This window comes from Aythya fuligula, chromosome 17, assembly GCF_009819795.1.
Source record: "Aythya fuligula isolate bAytFul2 chromosome 17, bAytFul2.pri, whole genome shotgun sequence".
In the NCBI taxonomy this organism is placed as follows: Eukaryota; Metazoa; Chordata; class Aves; order Anseriformes; family Anatidae; genus Aythya; species Aythya fuligula.
In genome coordinates, this window is record NC_045575.1 from 3,227,682 (window position 1) to 3,246,217 (window position 18,536).

Sequence of the window (18,536 nt, forward strand, 5' to 3'; positions counted from 1 at the left end):
AGCTTTTGTTAAATACAGCTTTTGTTATATAATATATTCAAAAGCCTATTCTGAAACGAAAACAAAACCTTTTAGTTGCATGTTGGTAAACAAAAATCCTACGATGTGGAAAAAATCCCATGGATTTTTAACACTACCATTTGAGGCACCAAGGTTGATGTTTTCCTTGCCATGCTTTCTGCTTGGCACCACCTTGTAACACCGCCCGAGGATGCCAAAGCAGTCGGTAGGTTCCAGTATAGGAGAGGACAAAGCAACGTTGGCTGCAAGGATCCTCCCTGAGTTGTTTGAAAGCCAAGTGAGGTCTTTGGGGGAAGCAGTGATAAGGATCACTATTGTTAATAGGACTGAATACCTAAAAAGGCATGAGTAATAAAGGAAACATAAACTCCCCAGGCTATCTTTAGCCCAATTTCCTTAGGAGACAAGACCACACTGCCTGAGTGTCTGCCATTTCCCTCCTACCTTGAGATCCTCTTCCCTGGCTAATTTTACTACAGTTGATTAAGAACAAGGGTCGCAAAAATATGATGTTCCTAGGAACATAACAAAAAGGAACAGGCACATGAAGGACAATCCCTGTAAAACACCCCACTGGCAATATCCAGAAAGGGTAACAGCCTTGCTCTGTATGAGCCCTCAAAGGATTGATCCCAGGCAGGGGACAGGGACAGCAGGCTCATGCCCTGAGCCCACACAACACATGGATGCACTGCACAGCCCTAACTGCAAGCAGCAAAAGTCCAAATTGGGCTTTCTGGGAAAAGAAACAGCCCAGAGCCCTGGAGCTGCCGTCTGAACCCACAGCAAAGCAAACAGCAGCAGTTCAAGTCTTACAATGATGCTTTTGGTATGAACTGCTGGTTCCTTTTTTGCTTTTTTATATTAAGGATGCATCTTTTACTGTTGCAGAGGTTAATTGGCTTCTAATTTATTTATTGTTCTGTGCTTATTATTTCTTTCCTGAAAATTTTGGGCTTGTAAATTTAATAAAGAGCTATAAACATAATAATAACAGCAGCATTTACAGATGCCTTGACAATCTAAAAGCTGTAATCTTTGGAGACCCAGCCTTGGATTCCCCCTTGTTGCTGTACAGTTACAAAGATAATTAGTTGGAAGAATCCTAGAATCAGGAACAAAAAGATTATGAGATATATTACTCTTTTCAACATATCTGAGCTAGCAGCTCAGATCCAAGCGCAAGCCAAGCACAGACCAATCATTTTTAGGAGTTTCTATTTACACATTGACCATAAAAAGACAGCAACCTGGACACTTGCTATCAGCATGCCATTTCCTTTTTCAGCTATGGAAAAAATCCGAGTAAATCCCCAGTTCCCTGCACGAGGCAGCACAGAGCTACCTGATCAGAGCAAGGGGAAAGCATGCGCGTGCGACACGCGTGCTGGCAGAGAATTAGGGGGAAAATAGCACTCCAAGCTCCTTCAGCAACTTAAGCTAAACGTTGAACTTATTTCCTCGAGAGGTTTAATTACAGCCCTTATTACTGCTTAAGTGATCACTGAAAGGGATACTACTCCTGTTATTAGCATTTATTACAGGATAGAAATTAGATATTACTGTATTTGTCACCATCTTTACCATAGCATGCCAGTGCACGGCGATGAGTGGGAAGCCCAAGACAAGGCGGCTTCCTGGGCTCGGGGTACGCCCACTGCACAGCAAGGAAGCACGTGTGTGTTTGGGAAGCACTGCTGAGGATGCTGAGGAACTCTGCTGGGTGTTGGCTCACATCCTGATCCATGCCAGTTCTTGTGGCACCAACCCCCCTGGGCAGGATGAGCTGCACCGGTGCTCAGCCCCTGCTCAGACCCAGAGCTGGGAGGTGACACCTGTGCTCATAAGCCAGAATCCCATTAAATTAGGCAGACCTTTCAAACCCAACTGTGCGGCGACTGCAGAGCACAGTCTGTACGTAAAGGGAGGTGCATTGTGTACGAGCAGAAGAGGAGCTGCTGCTTTTCCTTGTAAACTCCTCAAAGTATTGCAACAGAGGGGCAGATGCCAACCGCAGCACGCATTTTTGTTAGTTCTCCTTCCCAGGCCCCTCAGGAGCACTCCAGGGATTCCCTGGGGGCCTGCATCCCAGGCAGAGCTGTCTCCATCTCAATTTTATTACTGAGTAGTTAAAAAGCCAAAAAAAAAGAGGGTGGATAGCAGCAATGCCATTTCAATGACTCACTCCTCTTTTCTTGTATGTATATTGCTACAATAAATCCCTACAAAGTTTTTGTAGATGCTACATAAGTTAATAGAGACACTTAAATGAAGTTGGCCCTTCTCTTTCTGAGCAAAAGACACATTCATCACCTTGACTTACAAGCACACTGGCCACTTGAGCTGCTGTTGTGCAAGTCCCAAAAGCATGCCGCATTTTACCCCAGAATTTAGGATGTGTGCCTAAAGACTTGATGAGACAAGTCCTCTGGAGCATGATACTATAATTTTTTTGAGACTGAACTTTAGCTGAACATTACTGAATTTCTGCTTTACAAAACTGGGGTGTGATCTTCTAACAACTCCATTTCACAGAAAGGTCACCAACTCCAGCAGCACACGTTGCGCACAGAACTTAGATTAGCATTACGAGCCGAGAGAAGGGTCCATCTGTTGTCAGCAGAGATGGAGCCTCTCAGGCTTAACCACACATAAAGTACAACATATAAAACGAATGCAGTGGCACAAAGCTTCTTCACAAACATGCACAGAAAAAAAGGAAAAAAAACACCATGGCTTTCTCCTAATATGAACAATAAAAATAATTCTGGGAATTCTGGAATGAACACTGATGAATTTTGGTACATGAATTACCCCAATGCATTCATTACTGTATTTCTAGGAACAGGAGAATAAGGAGTTAATAAGGCAAACTTTGGTCTCTTCAAGCCCAGACAGGACAATTAATCATACCTTTTACTGATTAAAAAATAATAATAAAAAAACCTTGCCTTACTGAATCAGAATCTTTAAGACACACCCACCGTCCAGTTAGCATTGCTGAATTTTACCCACACATATGCACCAAATAAAATACAAAAAAAAAAAAAAAGCTTGAGACTGCTCAAGATCACTTCAGATATATCACAAAATCTGAAATGTTGCTGTTAAATATAAGAGTCTGCTGAGTGATGCCGGGGAAGCTCGAAGAAGCTGCACTGACGCTGCACACAGCTTGGTTAGAAAGGAATGGACTTAAACAAAGCCAAAAAGTCTTGCTTCCTTCCCCACTCACCCCCCAGCCTCTCATGCTTTCCGTCCTCTTCCCCCACCATTTCAGGTAACAAATGATGGTAATTTAGGCTCCACGTACCATGTGCATCAAAGTATTCATCATCTGAGCTGTCATCCGAATCCCTGGCAATGCTCTGCATCCTCCACTCAGAGATACTATGGCGTGAGGGACTTGCTGGAAGAAACAAAAAAGCCTTATGCGATATGCTACATCGACAAGACAGAGAGTTCCCAACATGATCGTTGCTAGAGGAAGAGTCGTGTGCTCTCTATGAAAATTCCCTGCTGCAATATTAAAAACACAAAACCCTGATGATGCTGGTGTGATGTCAGTGTACCGTTTTACAGATCCTGTTTGTTTACTGTTGTTATAACCTGCCAGCAAGATGTTACATTAAAGCAAGCTGTTTGTACCACTCTTATGCTATTTTGAATGGCAGCTATTTATAATTGTTAGTAGGACGTGCAAAATCAGCTGGGTTTTAAAGTTTGCAATTAGGAAGGAAGCAGGCTGATTGGAAGCTTTCTTCGTGCCTTTAATCAGCACACAAGCCAAGCCTCTGCTTTGCTAACTTTTGGGTGGGTAGCTCAGCAGAGCAGCCTGGATAGAAATAATCTGTTTTCTGGAAGGAAATTGCTTCCACACAAATTGGATTAGAGATCTATTTAAACTTTAAACTTGAATGATTTAAACAACATGCTATCCAACTACTTCATAGGGGAGCTGACAGAGCAGCGGTCCTGGTGTAGCAGAGAGGAAAACCAACAATCCTGGTTCCTGCTCACTCTCCTTTCCTCACGCCCACCTGCTCCCTTTTACTTTCCCCTCCGGAGCTCCCTGCACCATATATAAACGCATTACAGCACTATTTTATTCAGATATATTTTAGTGATGATGCAGCCTGAACTCTGCTTGACTGAACTTGTCCCAGAAATGCAGTCCGATGAAGGGAACTGCTCAAAGAACAGGAGACACAGTTCCTCCCCTCTTTCAGATCGCTCTTGCATGTCACAGACGGAGCACACACAAAGCCCTTGCAGCAGCCACCCAACCTAACACAGCAAAAACCTGAAGAGACTGACAAATTCCCATTTAGCGTGTGCAAAGACACTGAAATGCTCCAGTTCCTGCAAGAGCTGCACGAGCTCTTTTCAGGCTGTTGTAACAGCATCGAAAATGTGAGCGAAACGCTTCTGATTCTAATTCTGCTCCCTGATTGTCACATGCAAAGACGATGGAGAGCCTGTGCAGTCATCTAATTGCAGCTCAGCGCCGGCTGGGCAGCCCCCAGCTACCCCACCGCCCTCTCCTTTGGGAGCAGGGGGAGCTCGGCAGAGCAGCGCTAATTCACGCCGGAGTGACGTCAAGGCACTCGCATAATAGTTGCTAAAAATAGAGCATATAATAACATATGGGATGGCGACAAGGGTCCTGCTATCACCAGAGGTCTCGCTCGCATGGTATGGAAAAGACTGAGATCTTCTGGGGAGCGGCGCTGCTTTTTTCAGCCGGAGGTAGCGGTTCGTCGAGACAGCCCTCCTTGCTTCCATATGTTAATGCGCTGCCAGCATGAAGAAGGATTAAAATATCCGTGTGACGTACTTCTCAGCACATCACAATTCATTTCTTTCATTACTTTTCCTGTAAAAGCTGAGGCAATCTGCAGAATAAAGCAAATTCACGCTTTGCTACCAGCGAAAACCTTTAAGTAAAACCCTAAAAGGGCTGAAAGCTACGGCTGCCAGTGAACGTGTCAGCACTGGAAGAGGGGTTTCGTAACAAAGAGCATAATGAGAGATGGGCACATCGCTATAAAATCCTGGTGCAAGAGAAGTAGCCAGCATTTTTATCCTTATCCAACGATTTATGAAGCGTCTGGTAGGTTCTTCCCCAGGGCTCACTCTGGTGAGTCATCACGAGGTAAAACTACTGCTCATATCTCATTCACCCTGTGATGAAATCAGTGATGGAGTGGTAAATAAAAATTGAGAATCAACTCCCAATATTTAGTACATATGAGAGATGGATAAGCTTCTCTCACTCAGATGCCCCTTCCACTGTCACTGGAAGAAATGCTGCCCCTTGGGGTTTTCAGGAAAATCAAGATTTTTTTCCCTCTTGCTGCAAGAGCTATTACCCAGATATCAGCTGTGCCTGACTAAAAGGAGAGGGAACTGTTGAATATTCAAGCCTTCTTTCTGTCTCTTGCTGAGGATTCACCCCTTTGTAGACCATGGTTCAAAGAAAGCAGGAGTTTAACGTGGGGGAAAAATAAAAGGAAAAAAAAGATAAAGCTGACTACTGCTGGAGAGGTGAATGATGATGTTCAGGACTCAAAACTGAGCCCTTACAGGGGCTTTAACAACAAAATCCTGAAAACTTCCTGAATGGTATTTAAAGGGGAATGTAAACTCGATCCATGGACTCACCTAGACCCAGGCTGGGAGTTTTGGTCCCCAAACAGCCACCATGCATTACCACCCACGAAAGGCAGCAGCCCCCACCCACCTGGTTTCAGAGCACAGTGACCTGCCTTAATTTCTCCAGCAGCTGATGCAGTACAGTGCTGTGTAAGCTGTGCTGCGGCACCCACAGAGCCAAACGTCTGCTTTCGAAATGAACAGCATGTGGTGAGGTGTAACCACAGCCCAGGTGCCCAGGGTGCCTGGTAGTAACTGCCTCCTGGAAGATGGGAGCAGTTAACAGCCACCTGCTGCTGGGCTGGTTCCATAGGGCCACAGCACACAGGCAGGCATCCAGAAGGGAACATTCCTGAAGGACCAGGACTTCTAAAAGCCATCAGTGGCTTGTGGGTAATGGGGCAAAACCTCTCTGCACTTTGTCATCTTCTGCCACCCAGCACTACTACCCAGCTCCTTCCTGCTCTTCTACCGTTTTCCATAATTTCTCTGCTTTTGAGATTTGTAAGAAGTCTGCCACGTGTCATTTTGAGAGTCACACTTATGGGATAACTACAAACATTTCCAAGCCCATAAGAGGCCACATGAGAAGACTGAGCCTACAACACCAGCAGAAAAAGCCTCCTATGAGCGCTGAAAGGACTCCCAGGAGAAACGTGTGTTGTCTCAAAGGTGCTGCCATAGTCACACATCTAAAGCCCAACCTCCACACAGTTCAGAGGAATAAATCATCATCAGCATCTTACCTCCTCTCTTTGAAGACCGTGAGGACTTGGAAGAGGTGGACCACTGCTTGGTGAGCGATCTCCCAGAGGCTGTCTCGCTGTTACCAGCAGCATCTTCTGTGTCCACAGGTGAAACTATGTCGACTTCAACATCCTTCTCACCAGGAGTGTCCTTCACTCCATGCTGCTCAGTATCATTTTCACCACAGAACTGGGCCATCTTCTGAGCCAGCATCAGCTGTGCCTCTTTCTCCAGCTGCCGGATATCCTCAATGGTGAGCCCGTACCATTCGTCCTGCCAGCACCATGCCTGCCGATGTGCACGGACCATGACCTTCCGCAAGCCTGCAAAATCAGAATGTCCCAGTCACCAAAGCTACAAAACTGCAGGAGGAGATGCGTTCCCTTCCCCCAAACCTAAAGACACCATGGCATTGATATTACAGCAGTGTCGACAACATAATGATGCAAGCTGCAGAAAAGGATTCATTGCATTTATCAACCACGAGGATGGCAAATTGGTCGTTTCTGTACTGTAGCTCTGCAGTTCTTGCTAACCAACCGTCCACTGAAAAAGCAGCTGGTCTTCTGCTGCTGCTTTGAACTTGGGAAGGGATTTCCTAATTCCAAATCCAGGAATTTGCTCTGTGACTGCCTGCTCCGCAAGGAAAGAACCAGGCACAGACCACATATGTCATTCTCATGAAGCGCTAGGAAGTTGCAACATTTAGATCCAGCCCTCAAAATGAGGCATGTTCCCAGAAAAAGAAAAAAAAAAAAAGAGAGAGAGAAAAAAAAAGCCAAAACCAGCAATTACTGCTTAAAAAAAAAGAAAAAAAAAAGTTGAGAGATTCAAGTGGATCCTTCATGAATACTACACAGCCCACCACAGTATGTGACATGACAGAAGCACTTCCCACACTGCTTGGTGCTAAGACAACCAAAACCTCTCCTTTTCTTGGAAACCTGGTTTCTGCAAATGGTTTCTATACATCAGTGAAACAGCATCACAGATATGAGATAATGGGATGGGAAGCAAAGGAAGGGAGGGAATGAAGACGCTTTATTTTGCAGAGACTGTCTTTCTTCAGCAGCATGAGAAAAATGAAGTGTGTAAAGCTAATTTAAAGTATTATTTCAATGTGTCACATATCTGAAAGGAAGAACCATCTCAAAAGCAACACAAAGAGCTCACAACAAGGCAAGAGAAACTTTCCACTGAGACTTAAGCATATTGGCTAACATCATCGTATCACCAAGACTTCTAAAACCAAGTATTCACTGTGGATTTCTGACAATATTGCTGCTTAAAAGCTCATGCCAGGACCAAGCTCCCAACAGCTATTTATTACTGATGGGAGCACACAGCAGTAACGCTGCTTTTTAAAAGCTTCTATAAATACTGACAAACTAATCCTCAGGTGCCCTTTGGAAAAATCAATAAATATTGTTCCCCCTTTCATTACTGGGAAACTGAGGCAGAGAAGGGTTGATGGACGTGCCAAAAGCAGCAGTGGGTTTATGGATCTACAGCTCTGCACTGCTGAGCCTGGACAACAAAGCCGGCAGGCCGGGAGCCCAGGCACTCGCTCTAATGAAGGCCCTGGCTGAAGCCCACAGGCCGCAACACCACTGCTATTACGCACTAGAAAGCAATCAATAGGCTACATTAAAATCATTTTGGTTTCTAGAGTGGCAAACTGAGATCTCTAAGCACCACCAGAAGTGAAGATGGCTCCCACAAGCCACCCTCCATTTGCAGGAGCGGGGCCAAAGCTGAAGGGTCCCACCACACCAAGGGTTTCTGAGCTGTTCCCAGCCAGCAATGTTCACTTCACTGTGGTAAAAAAAGTCTTAGATCTCACTGCTGTCATGGTTTCTGTGATATTGATCCTAAACATCCCCCTTTTTTTTTCAGTGATTACTTTTTTAAGCATACAAAAAGCTTGTTTTTATATATTTATTTCCTTCCAGGCCTAGGCACTTTATTTTCTGCACTGCACTTTGGCTAGTCCTTAATGCCACCAGCTATTGCCAGTCACCCTATCAGGAGGAAATAAGCCTAGAGATCAGCAGCTAATAGGATGGACCAGCTCAACCTGAACTTCATTTGCACAGTAAGATTAAATCTATCAATATTTTATGTAGTTCTCTGCCTGACTTTCAGATGGGAGCTCCACGTAACAGAGGCAAGTTTGAGCCAGAAGACTGCGACCTTTTGGGGGCAGAGCAAGGGGCATCAGCAACTTAATTCTGTTCAACCTTAGTCGAGATTCAGAGTTATTTCCTTCACCAGATTACTTTTTGCAGAGCTACGGCAGAATGTTTTAGCCTCTTCACCTCCTGTTATGATTGACAATCAGCAGAGCTTAAAAAGCAGAGATTAAACTCCCATCACATCCACCCTGAAAGCCAAGAAAACGTTCCCTTGCTGTAATTCAGTCCCTCACACTAGAGCCATTCTCTAGGCTTTCTTGTCCACAACACGCAATTCTGCCTCACATCAAACACCTTGAAAACAGACTGTGATTAGGCACAGAGGCCAGCGACCCCCTTGCACTCATCCGGAGGCTTCCTCAGCTGCAGGGCTCAGCAGGATTGTGGGCCCCCAGCCTCTGTTCATACTCCTGCACCCAGCCACGATGCCACCAACTCCTCAGAAATGGGCACTGATGCCACTGACTGCATGTATTTGTTTTAATGGACTAACATCCTAGGGAACACAAAAAACACTTGGTGTAATAAAGTTCTCATTAAGTTCTTCTCTGCCTTCTCTCACATCATCCCTTAGATGACCAAAAAAAAACCCCAAACCCATCACTGCCCATTTCCCAGCTTCCCAACCCAACAGAACCCACAGACCTCCCCATTCTGCTCATGTCAGGCTGATCAGACATCCCAATCACCCTTTCTTTGGAAAAGGAGATGGCATTATCCATCATTCTAGATCAGTTATTAACCAAAAAACTCGAGATTATTTTCCTAGCCTCCAGCCTTCACCCGGGACATGTCAGTGATACTGCTTTTTTCTTTCTCCAGCACAGGGAGAAAACCTGGAAGAGAGTGAGGCTGTCCAGGTAGAAAAGAAATTGAAAAATAAACGTCATGGCTTGCAGAAAAAAATCTCCACTGCTAGCAATGGAAAACTTGAGCAGTCTCTGTAGGCACACAGCACTGAGTACATCACTGAATTCAACTTCAACTTGCAGCACTGAAGCCTTCCAGTGGGCAGCAGAGACCCAGAGGAAAGGCGAAGTGCCCCCATGCAGCTACATGAATTCAAGATCCAGCTACAAATGACTGACCTCACCTGTCAGGACATGGCTTCCCTCCCCATGCAATGGAAAAAGTTGAGTTTTACAGCAGTTTTTCCTTAAAATGTCAGTGAAAAACAAGCCTTTTATTTGGAAAGCGAAGAGGGGATGGATCAGACCCATGAAATAGAGCATAATTGGGAGCAATTTTCTTTTTAACAGATCAGAGATGCCCATCAGGACAGTGTTGAAGGCAATTTGTGGGCCAGTTTGCCTTCATTTTTCTCTCTGGCAGGCTGGGAGGTGCAAAAGCCTCCTGCTCAGCCCGAGAAGTCACTGTCCTGTGCTCAATCCCACATGTGGTGCTTCCAAGCTGTGCCTCACGGCCAGTTGCAGCCCCTTTGTCAGTTTGCCTCGCAAGCCTGCAGCATGCTGCTGGGCTGTGAGGCTGGCTGGAAAAGGCAGGAAGGGTCCAGCATCCCACCCACCACTTTATTCCAGGCCAGACAGAACCCAAGAAGCCCAGTGAAGAGCAGGCTCTGGGCAACACAACGCTCCTGTATCCCACCCAGGTGCCTGCTCTCTTCTTGGCTAAAAATTTCCTGTCCTCAGAGAGCAAACAAAACGAGCTATGTGGAAGAACAAGGGGTAGGAGTAGTCTCCCAGAGAGGTCTTTTTGCTGTGAAGGGAGAACTACCACACATGCACATATGTATACATGCAGATTGAGTTCAGAGGTACTCGTCATTTCTGTGTTGTTTTAATTATAACATTTCCCACTGCTGCGTGCAGAAAGATGATCTGTGAAGAGTCTAGCAGGGTGCAAACATTTAAATCACTCACCCTTCAACTCACCACCTCAACAACTCTGCCGCAGAGACTGCCTAAATCCTTGAAGTGCTGACTTTTGTAAGTGATTTGCTTGCAGATTGTGGTGTTGAACTTAATTTCACAAAAGGAAGTGTAAATGAACATGAGACAAGCCAGGATAGATGAATTTTAAAAGCCTTTGTCTACAGTGCTGGATTTGTTTTTCAATCTGAAGCAAAAATAGCAACTGCAGAAAAAAATCCGTATTAAAAAAAGAAAAAAAACACCACACCAAACCTTGCCCAAGCCTCTCTCAACTATCTGCATAGGGCAACTGTTCAGACACCCATTGATTATGTACCCAGTGGCAACATCCCAGAGCATTTTATAATGCACTCACACAACTTCCTGGCAGCCAATAAAGGATGCCTGATTCTCCTCAGGCAAAATTATTTTGTTGATGGTCACAACAGATCCCATAACCCTGTCAGTACAGTTCTGGTTGTCTGTTCTGATCAAGGGTAGCAAGCAGATATAACTGTTAGTTGCCTTATCTGCTCTTGCTCAGGCCACTCACAAAGAGAAGTGTGTGGTCACACCTGCGTGGTGCTAACCACAACCTGCCTTCTCTCAAAAAGGCAAAACCCTACTGCAGGCCCCAATGGGCAGAGCCCATTTGGATGAGCTTTCGCATTTTACTGCTCAAGTGAAGCAAAATTTCTGCAGAAGAGCTTTCTAAAACCTCTTCCCCTTCATCGCTGTGTGACAACTTGGGCATATTTAGCCTAAGATGCACTGGCTTAGACAAAGCTCCAGTTACTGGGCCGGGAACGCACTTTGCCGTGGTGTATAATCAATAACCCATACACAGTCAACACGCTTGTTTAGCAACAAAAGAACCAGAGCCCACGTGCACAATTAGGAAGCAAGTGGGAGCAGAACATTATGCAGTGCCAGTCCAATTAAACTTAAATTCTATGGGAAAGGAGTAAAAAAGCATACAAATATTACAGCCAAGTAGACTAATAGCCCACAATTTTAGTCTGTGTCTCAGGCTGTCAAAGCACTGAGTAACTGTCCAATTAGTCATCAGAAAAAATGGCTGTTGCACTCAGAAAGACTGAGAACATTTCAACACCATCCCCCAGAGTCACTCCCTCCGCACTCAGTAGCCTTTCCACATATTACAATCCATCCATCACCTAACTCAGAAGTTTTCTTCGTTCAAGTCATTCTTTAATTTTAGTTTGCACCACCTTGGGGAAAGTTTTGATCCTACTCTTGGTTTCTGCCTTGGTTTTCTTACTGTCTTGATGACCCTGTGCGGGGAGGGCTAATTCCCCAAGAAACAGGCTCACAGGAGCCAGGAACCAGCAGAAAGATGCCAAGGAGGGGCTGGCAGACAAGAAATCCCTGAGTAATTCAGTAGCCATCCAGTAGCACAACACACAAAGGTCTCCACCTGCTTTGGGCCATCAGCTGAAACCCCAAAACTGGGATCGCTATCTAAGTCATGTCTTAGCCCCCATCCTTCCAGCTTACACATCCTCACGCCTAGCTAGATGTCTTTTCTACACAAGCCCTGATGCTTTTTCCAGTCACTAACAGTGTGCCCATGGCTATCCCACTGCACAGGGAGGATACACATCTCTGGGCACCCAAAGCTTTTGCTTTCATTTTTCACTCACTCAACTTTGTCTCGCCTTAAAGACTTCTCTGATTTTATGCATCTTAACCACTTTGAAAAACAGTATTTGCCATCATTATAACAGAGTGGAAAGGCTTTTGAAAGGCAGACAATAAGCTGGCTCGGCTCTCGGCAAAGCCTCAATCAAGAGGGAAATGGCAGGCAATCTTTTATGAAATACAAAAGAAACATTTCTAAGAGACCACAGTTTAATCTATGCCAAACACCTCCGAACAACTGGAAGAGTCACATGCTTCTTTCTCATTTAACAGATACAATGGAGTTGTTATTCTGCCCCCATGTTTTGCAGCATACACTAAATTAACCCATGTCACTGAAACACCAAGGGAGTTCATTGCAGAGAGGCACTTGTAATACAGCCTGTAACAGGTAAAAACTTCCATCTAGGATGAACTAAAGCCAAAGGAGCTCTAGCAAAGGGAACAGACCATTCAGAGAATGGTGTGCACCATTCACCACTGCTCCTTCAGTGTTTTTCACACTAGGAGCTCCATTTAGAAGCACGGTATAACTAAGTAGAGCTGTAAAATTATTTATTTATTCCAGCATCAGGCACTTCAAAGAAGCTTTGCATATAGAAAGGGACAGCTACCTGGGTCACACAGGAGAATTCACTGTGTACAGAAAGCAGGAGACATCATTTACAAAGTCTTTCTTTGGCCTTTTCTTTGCCAGAGGACAGCCATAGCTCTGAACTTCTCTTGAGATGGGAATGTTTCTTTAAAACATTCTTTAAGTTATCCAGCTGGCCATAAAGCCTGTCTCCTCCGGCAAGGCTCAGAAACTATATCAGTTGTGTTATAGATTTTCAGTGGAGAACAAATTACTGCTACCACCTGCACAGTCCCCACTTAGTTACTTCTGGGACACAAACAATAGGCTACCTCCTTAAAAGCATTGACCTAAGAATGATGCACCAGTCAAAGAAGCACATTTACTCACAACCGAGAGCTGTCAGTGACCCATGGAGAGTTATAACACAGCGAGCTGGGGAGCCCTGAACACCACAGCCCAGAGATGTATGGCCGCATAAAGACCCACCTGCCCTACTGTAAGCTAGGGACGCTGCAGGGACTGGTTTCCTGGAACCACTTGTGACACAGAGTTGAAGCTCATTTATTTGAGCAGCCCTTGAGGACGTTGTCCAAAACAAAGAAAAAATGGCAGATTTTGAAAAAGATCCCAGTTAAACAGACAAATCCTGATTTAAAGAATAAAATACACTTGAAACCCTTTCAGTAGCTACATGTGATTAGTACTTACACATACCACAACCACAAGTGATAGAATAACACTTTTTTGAACTGACCAACAGGTCTGCAAAAGAGTAATTGGGTCTGAGAGTCTTTTCACAGACACGCCTTGGGATACCATACATTGCACATACCTCACTGTTGTATTTCAATTTGGAAACAACATTAAGGAGTTGATTGTAAACCTTGCAAGACTATAAATGCTCACCAACATCATGGATAAACCGCTCGATTTTCGACTGCATCCCCCAGTATCTGAACTCGACTTTACAAAGTTTATATGCACACATGATCGGGTATTTCCCAGGGTTGTTCTTGTACTCTTGAATCCAATCTTCTGAGAGAGGGCCTCTTTTAGTCTTTACTGATTTATACAGCTTTGGATCTTCCTCAGCTTTGTATTCATGTGGAGGGATAGGATCTTTAACAATATCAATAGGATCTGTAGGAAGAATAGAAACAGTCAGACATTTCCTTTGCCTGAACAAAAGAAGAAAGTAAATTTTCAGGAGTTATTTCTGTCTTAGTAAGTACCAGAAGCATTACAACAGTATCTGTTTTTACTTAAACAACTGATATATGAATTGTTTATACGCTGCTGCTGGGTAGTGATCTGCTCTACCAGAGCAATTCCTATGCACACTTCCAGCAAACAGAGGCTTTGCTGTAAACATTTTTGCCCAGTGACTAGAGGTCCACAGCAGATCTCCTCATGACATATTTCTAGCTCCAAAGAGTTCTTTTGCACGTTCCATCCCTCAGCTTTTGTAGTATCACTGACAGTATCAGTATTACAGCTCTACCTAATTTGGGACACTTAAATACACCTACCCCTTTTTAGTACTGTTATGGAATAGATGTTACCACTGAACATCTTATCTTTGGAATCCATCAAGTGAGGTTACTGTTACCTCCTCAATCTTTACTGTTACACCAGATACACTACAGAAGGCAGAAAGTTTAAAGCAAGTCAAATCGTCCTCATTAACACTTCATCAATGAAGAAGTGGAAAGTGCAATGGGAACAGAGTGAGTGAACATATTTTTAAAATCTGCAACCGCCAACCCAAACCTCAGCAGCAGAAGTTCGGACTGAAGGGCAGGATCTCACTTCCCAAGGAACAACAGCTCTCCCGACACTTCTCAGGGAGGCAGCATGACTCAAGCCTATTTGTTCAGGACTGAAAACCCAATCAGATAGGCTTTGGAATGTGGACAGTCAAACTGAAGTTCAAAATGAAGCAGTTTAAATCAAGTAATGCTCAAAATTGCACCGGGTTATCACCGTGGCCAGCATGTCAACAGAGCTTAAGGAGCCTGAGCAGCCACTAGGTGTCCTTCCCCAGAGCTCCTGCTGAGCTCAGCCCTGGGACTGCAAGAAGTCAGCCTGAGCTCAAGTCACTTCTCAAGCCTCAGCAGCTTCAGAGCAAGGGATGCTTTGGTTCAGTGAGGCTGTAATTGCCAGCACTCCCTGCTATGCAGCTGGGCCTCCAGCAGATGCTATGGGCATGGGCCATGACGGACAGCAAGACAGAGGAACTGCTCTAATGCTTGCCATTTTCTGCCTTTTGACAAGATGTTCCGTTCTGCCTTGTCTTTTGTTAAATCCTTAAGTGTATCAGGCTCATTAACCCAACCTCCCAAAGACAGCTGTGCAGCTGAAGTGTTAACTTGCATAAGGGCAACAGGACGGGAAGGAAAAATGAAATACACCTTCATGCTTTGGAAACGCAGCTAGGAACATTCTTTCATATACCCAAGGGAGATATTTAATTATACAGCTACATTTTCCCCAGTAGTTATTTCTATTTATCATCCCCATTATCATTAGCTGTCCAACTTCTCTCAGGAACTGCACAAATAAGACAGAAAAGCATCAGCTTCATTTTAGACAGGGGGATTCAAATGGATTTCCAGGTGCTTTATAAGCATGGAAGAGAACCCAGGTACTCTCTCTACTCAATGTAACCCTGCCCAGTAGGCACACCACTGATGGGGTGCACACCAGGGTTAGGAGTGGAAGGGTCAGGCCAAGGAGATGGGGCATACCAAGCAAAATCCTTTACCCAGCAAAAAGCAGAATGAAGGAAGAAATAAAAGAAAAGGGCTACTCACCTAGAATGGTTTGTCTTTTTTCTGCAGGAGAAAGGTTGAAAACGTTGGCGTGCTCTCCTGGATCAGTTTTGTAGTACGTCTCAATATCAATAGAGAACTTCTCCACAAAAGGGCACGTATACCTGAAAGCAAGAGCAATACAGCTTGGAGTAAATCCTGCTCAGTTTGGCAAGCAGAGAAAATGCTTTCCTAAGATGTGTAAAATCAGCCTGAAATCCAAGCCAGCCTTCACTCATTTTACTTCAGATATACTTAAAATACCGACTGTACAGATTAAAAAGATTTTCTTTATTAAATTCTTAAGATAGGAGCTTGCCTTGGACTTGTGGCTTCAGTGGAATAGCTCTGGTTTAGTGAAAGCCCAACCCCATAGCACAAAGGGGTTTGCTCCCCCTGAGCTGTTACATGGATTTAAGGGTGAGAAGATGCCAATGCTCCCACACTGGTTGGGTAGTCTCACTTTGCAGAGACACTGACAAAAGCCTGTGACTTAGTTTGACAGTGTCTCCTCCAAAAGACAATTGTCAGGGCAGACCACATCTGAAGAAGCAGTGTTCAGCAAAGAGATAACTTCTGGGTCTGCTGTATTAACAAGTTCTGTTATCCTTACAGATTTGACACTGGGACACCCTGCAAGTGCATTTTTAGCAGGAAAAATGCCAAGTTCTTGCCTGGAATTTACAGCAGAATAGAATATGGACTGGTTCCACCCAAGGCCAGGTTTCCTGGCCAGGGCACTGACTCACAGACAAGAGAATGGATAAAAACAAACTGAAAGTGGACTTTAATCACTGGAAAGTCATAAGATCCATGTTATTTAGTCATGAGCAATTGTCCATACACACACACTGGCTACCAACCTTTCCCCAAATTCATGTTACTTGTAGAGGCCAACTAAAACAGAACTATGAAAGTTACCTACATTTCTGACAAAAATCAAAAGATCCTAAAGCCGTTTTATTATGACAGATGACAGAAACATCACACTTGCAAAGCTGGAATAGGGGAAATGCTCTAAACCAGAGTAACTGGTATACAGGCTATTTAGTCCAAGGCATCTGAAGTCCTCCCAGACAAAAACTGGCTGAAACAAAGAGAAGCAATCACCTCCCTGGAGCCTCTGGCTCTCTTCTCTTCTCAGAGTGAAAACCATTGGGTGTAGGTTTGTTATTTTCTAGCTAAAATACAGTAAGATAGTTCCCAGAAAAGCAGCATCGTATTTATTAACAATTTTTAAACATTCTTCTCTCCCTCTTCTTTCCCTCTTAGGGCAAGTGAATCCTGTTTTATTTGATAGTGTTCGACATGACAACTTTCCCATCACTGTGAACATTTATAACTTCACTGAGCTAGCAGATAACTGCAACGTTAAGTAGAACACAGTGCAGGATACCAGACTAAATAAAAACTATTCAAGATTTCCCACGCTTTGATGGACAAAACAGCTCACATTTTAAAGCAGCCCATCACAAATTCTTAAGTACACTTACAGTCAGCCCAGGCAACGCTGATGCTTCTGAGATAAAGCACAGTGTAAGAATTTCAGGACTCGATGCCACGTTTTCTCTAAAGGATATTACTGGAGATGTAAGAGATGCCACTGCATCAAAACCTCTCCCTGAAGTAGGGAAACACCTCTGGACATTTTGATAAGTTTTACCTCGTCCTGGTATAAGGATATGCATTCCACGATTCCTCTTCAACTCGCAGAGCTGCCTTGGGCAATATTGACCGAAACCAGCTGGGTATGTGCATACCAATGTGGTACACTTTGTGAGTATACTGCCCGTTGCCTCCTGGTCCATCCATGTACGGCCTGTTCTCCAGGATCTCCACTCCACTGCCTTCCCCACATGTCTCCTCTCTGCTCTTTTTCTGAAAAGGAAAATATATCACACAGTTAGGCTTTCCAGTGTTTTGTACATACCAGGGTCTCAAAGCACATGAAGATCGGGGTGGTTTCTAGGACTCCTGTTGATCACAGTTTTATAGCCACAAGACCCGTAGCAGCACCCTGGCAGTAAGATTACCAAACCTTGAAATCATAAATGACAGATTTAGAAACTCATCTGGCCAACAGAGGAACCGGGATGTGATTTATTACAGATCCACTAGAAATCTGGATTTGACATCTCTATAGCTACGAGAATTTGCATGGAGACCTCATGACACAAATCCCTCCTCTTATAATAGGTAACACATTGCTCTTTCCGAGAGCACACTAAACCTTGGCTCCAGCTTTGAACCACCCAACGACACAAAAAGCTTTTGCATCAGTGGATGACATGGCAAAGGGGAATTTGTCCAACTTGGCACATTCTTGTGGTGGTGCATCAGCGTGAAGAATCACACACACACACAGCACAACACTGCAGTACTAAAGACTGTTTTATGACCTAAACCCACAGGATTTAGGGGCTTGTTGCTTGTGGTCTGGCAGAGCAGCAGCTCTCCAAGAACAGCTTGGAGACTACGCTCTGCTAATTAAGATATTTAGAAGAAAGAACTCAAGTTTGCCAGAATGCACACAGTACCCCCTGGCAGCTTCAATATTTTGGCTTATTTGTAGCACTGTCCCTCATTGAGGGACCTGGCAAAAATTCCTTCAATAAAACAAACAAATAAACAAACAAAACACCTAATTTCAGTGCTTCTAAGAAGAGCTAGAGGCAAACCAAATATTTGTTCAGCTATAACACATTTCAGCAGATTGGATGATGGATAACCTTCATCATTTCCAACCAACAGATTCATATTATTAGTGCTTTGAGTTTTTCAGTTTACTGTCTTTATTTGAGAGGACGGTACCCTGGAAATTCAGAAAAAAATGGAATTATACACAAGAATCAACTGTGAAATGCAATGCAATAACAACCTCTCACTTCTGGCAAACAAACAATTCCTCGGAAAACAAGACTTAACAGAAAATGATTAATAAGATGCAAGCAATCGGCTTCTCGTCTTTTGAGGACAGCATGATAAGCCAGCGGAGCTA

General features: G+C 44.2%; 1 protein-coding gene across 6 annotated transcripts in view; it reads right to left on the reverse strand.

Annotated features, from left to right (window-relative positions):
* PITPNM2 (phosphatidylinositol transfer protein membrane associated 2) overlaps positions 1-18,536 on the reverse strand; it is a 132,701-nt gene that overhangs the window by 34,634 nt on the left and 79,531 nt on the right. For all 6 annotated transcript variants that reach the window (XM_032199240.1, XM_032199242.1, XM_032199241.1 and 3 more), the window contains 5 exons: positions 17,202-17,416; positions 15,542-15,663; positions 13,635-13,868; positions 6,423-6,746; positions 3,335-3,430 (listed from right to left, as the gene is read on the reverse strand). In XM_032199240.1, coding sequence (XP_032055131.1) covers positions 3,335-3,430; positions 6,423-6,746; positions 13,635-13,868; positions 15,542-15,663; positions 17,202-17,416 — 991 coding nt within the window. The remainder of the gene's footprint in view (positions 1-3,334; positions 3,431-6,422; positions 6,747-13,634; positions 13,869-15,541; positions 15,664-17,201; positions 17,417-18,536) is intronic.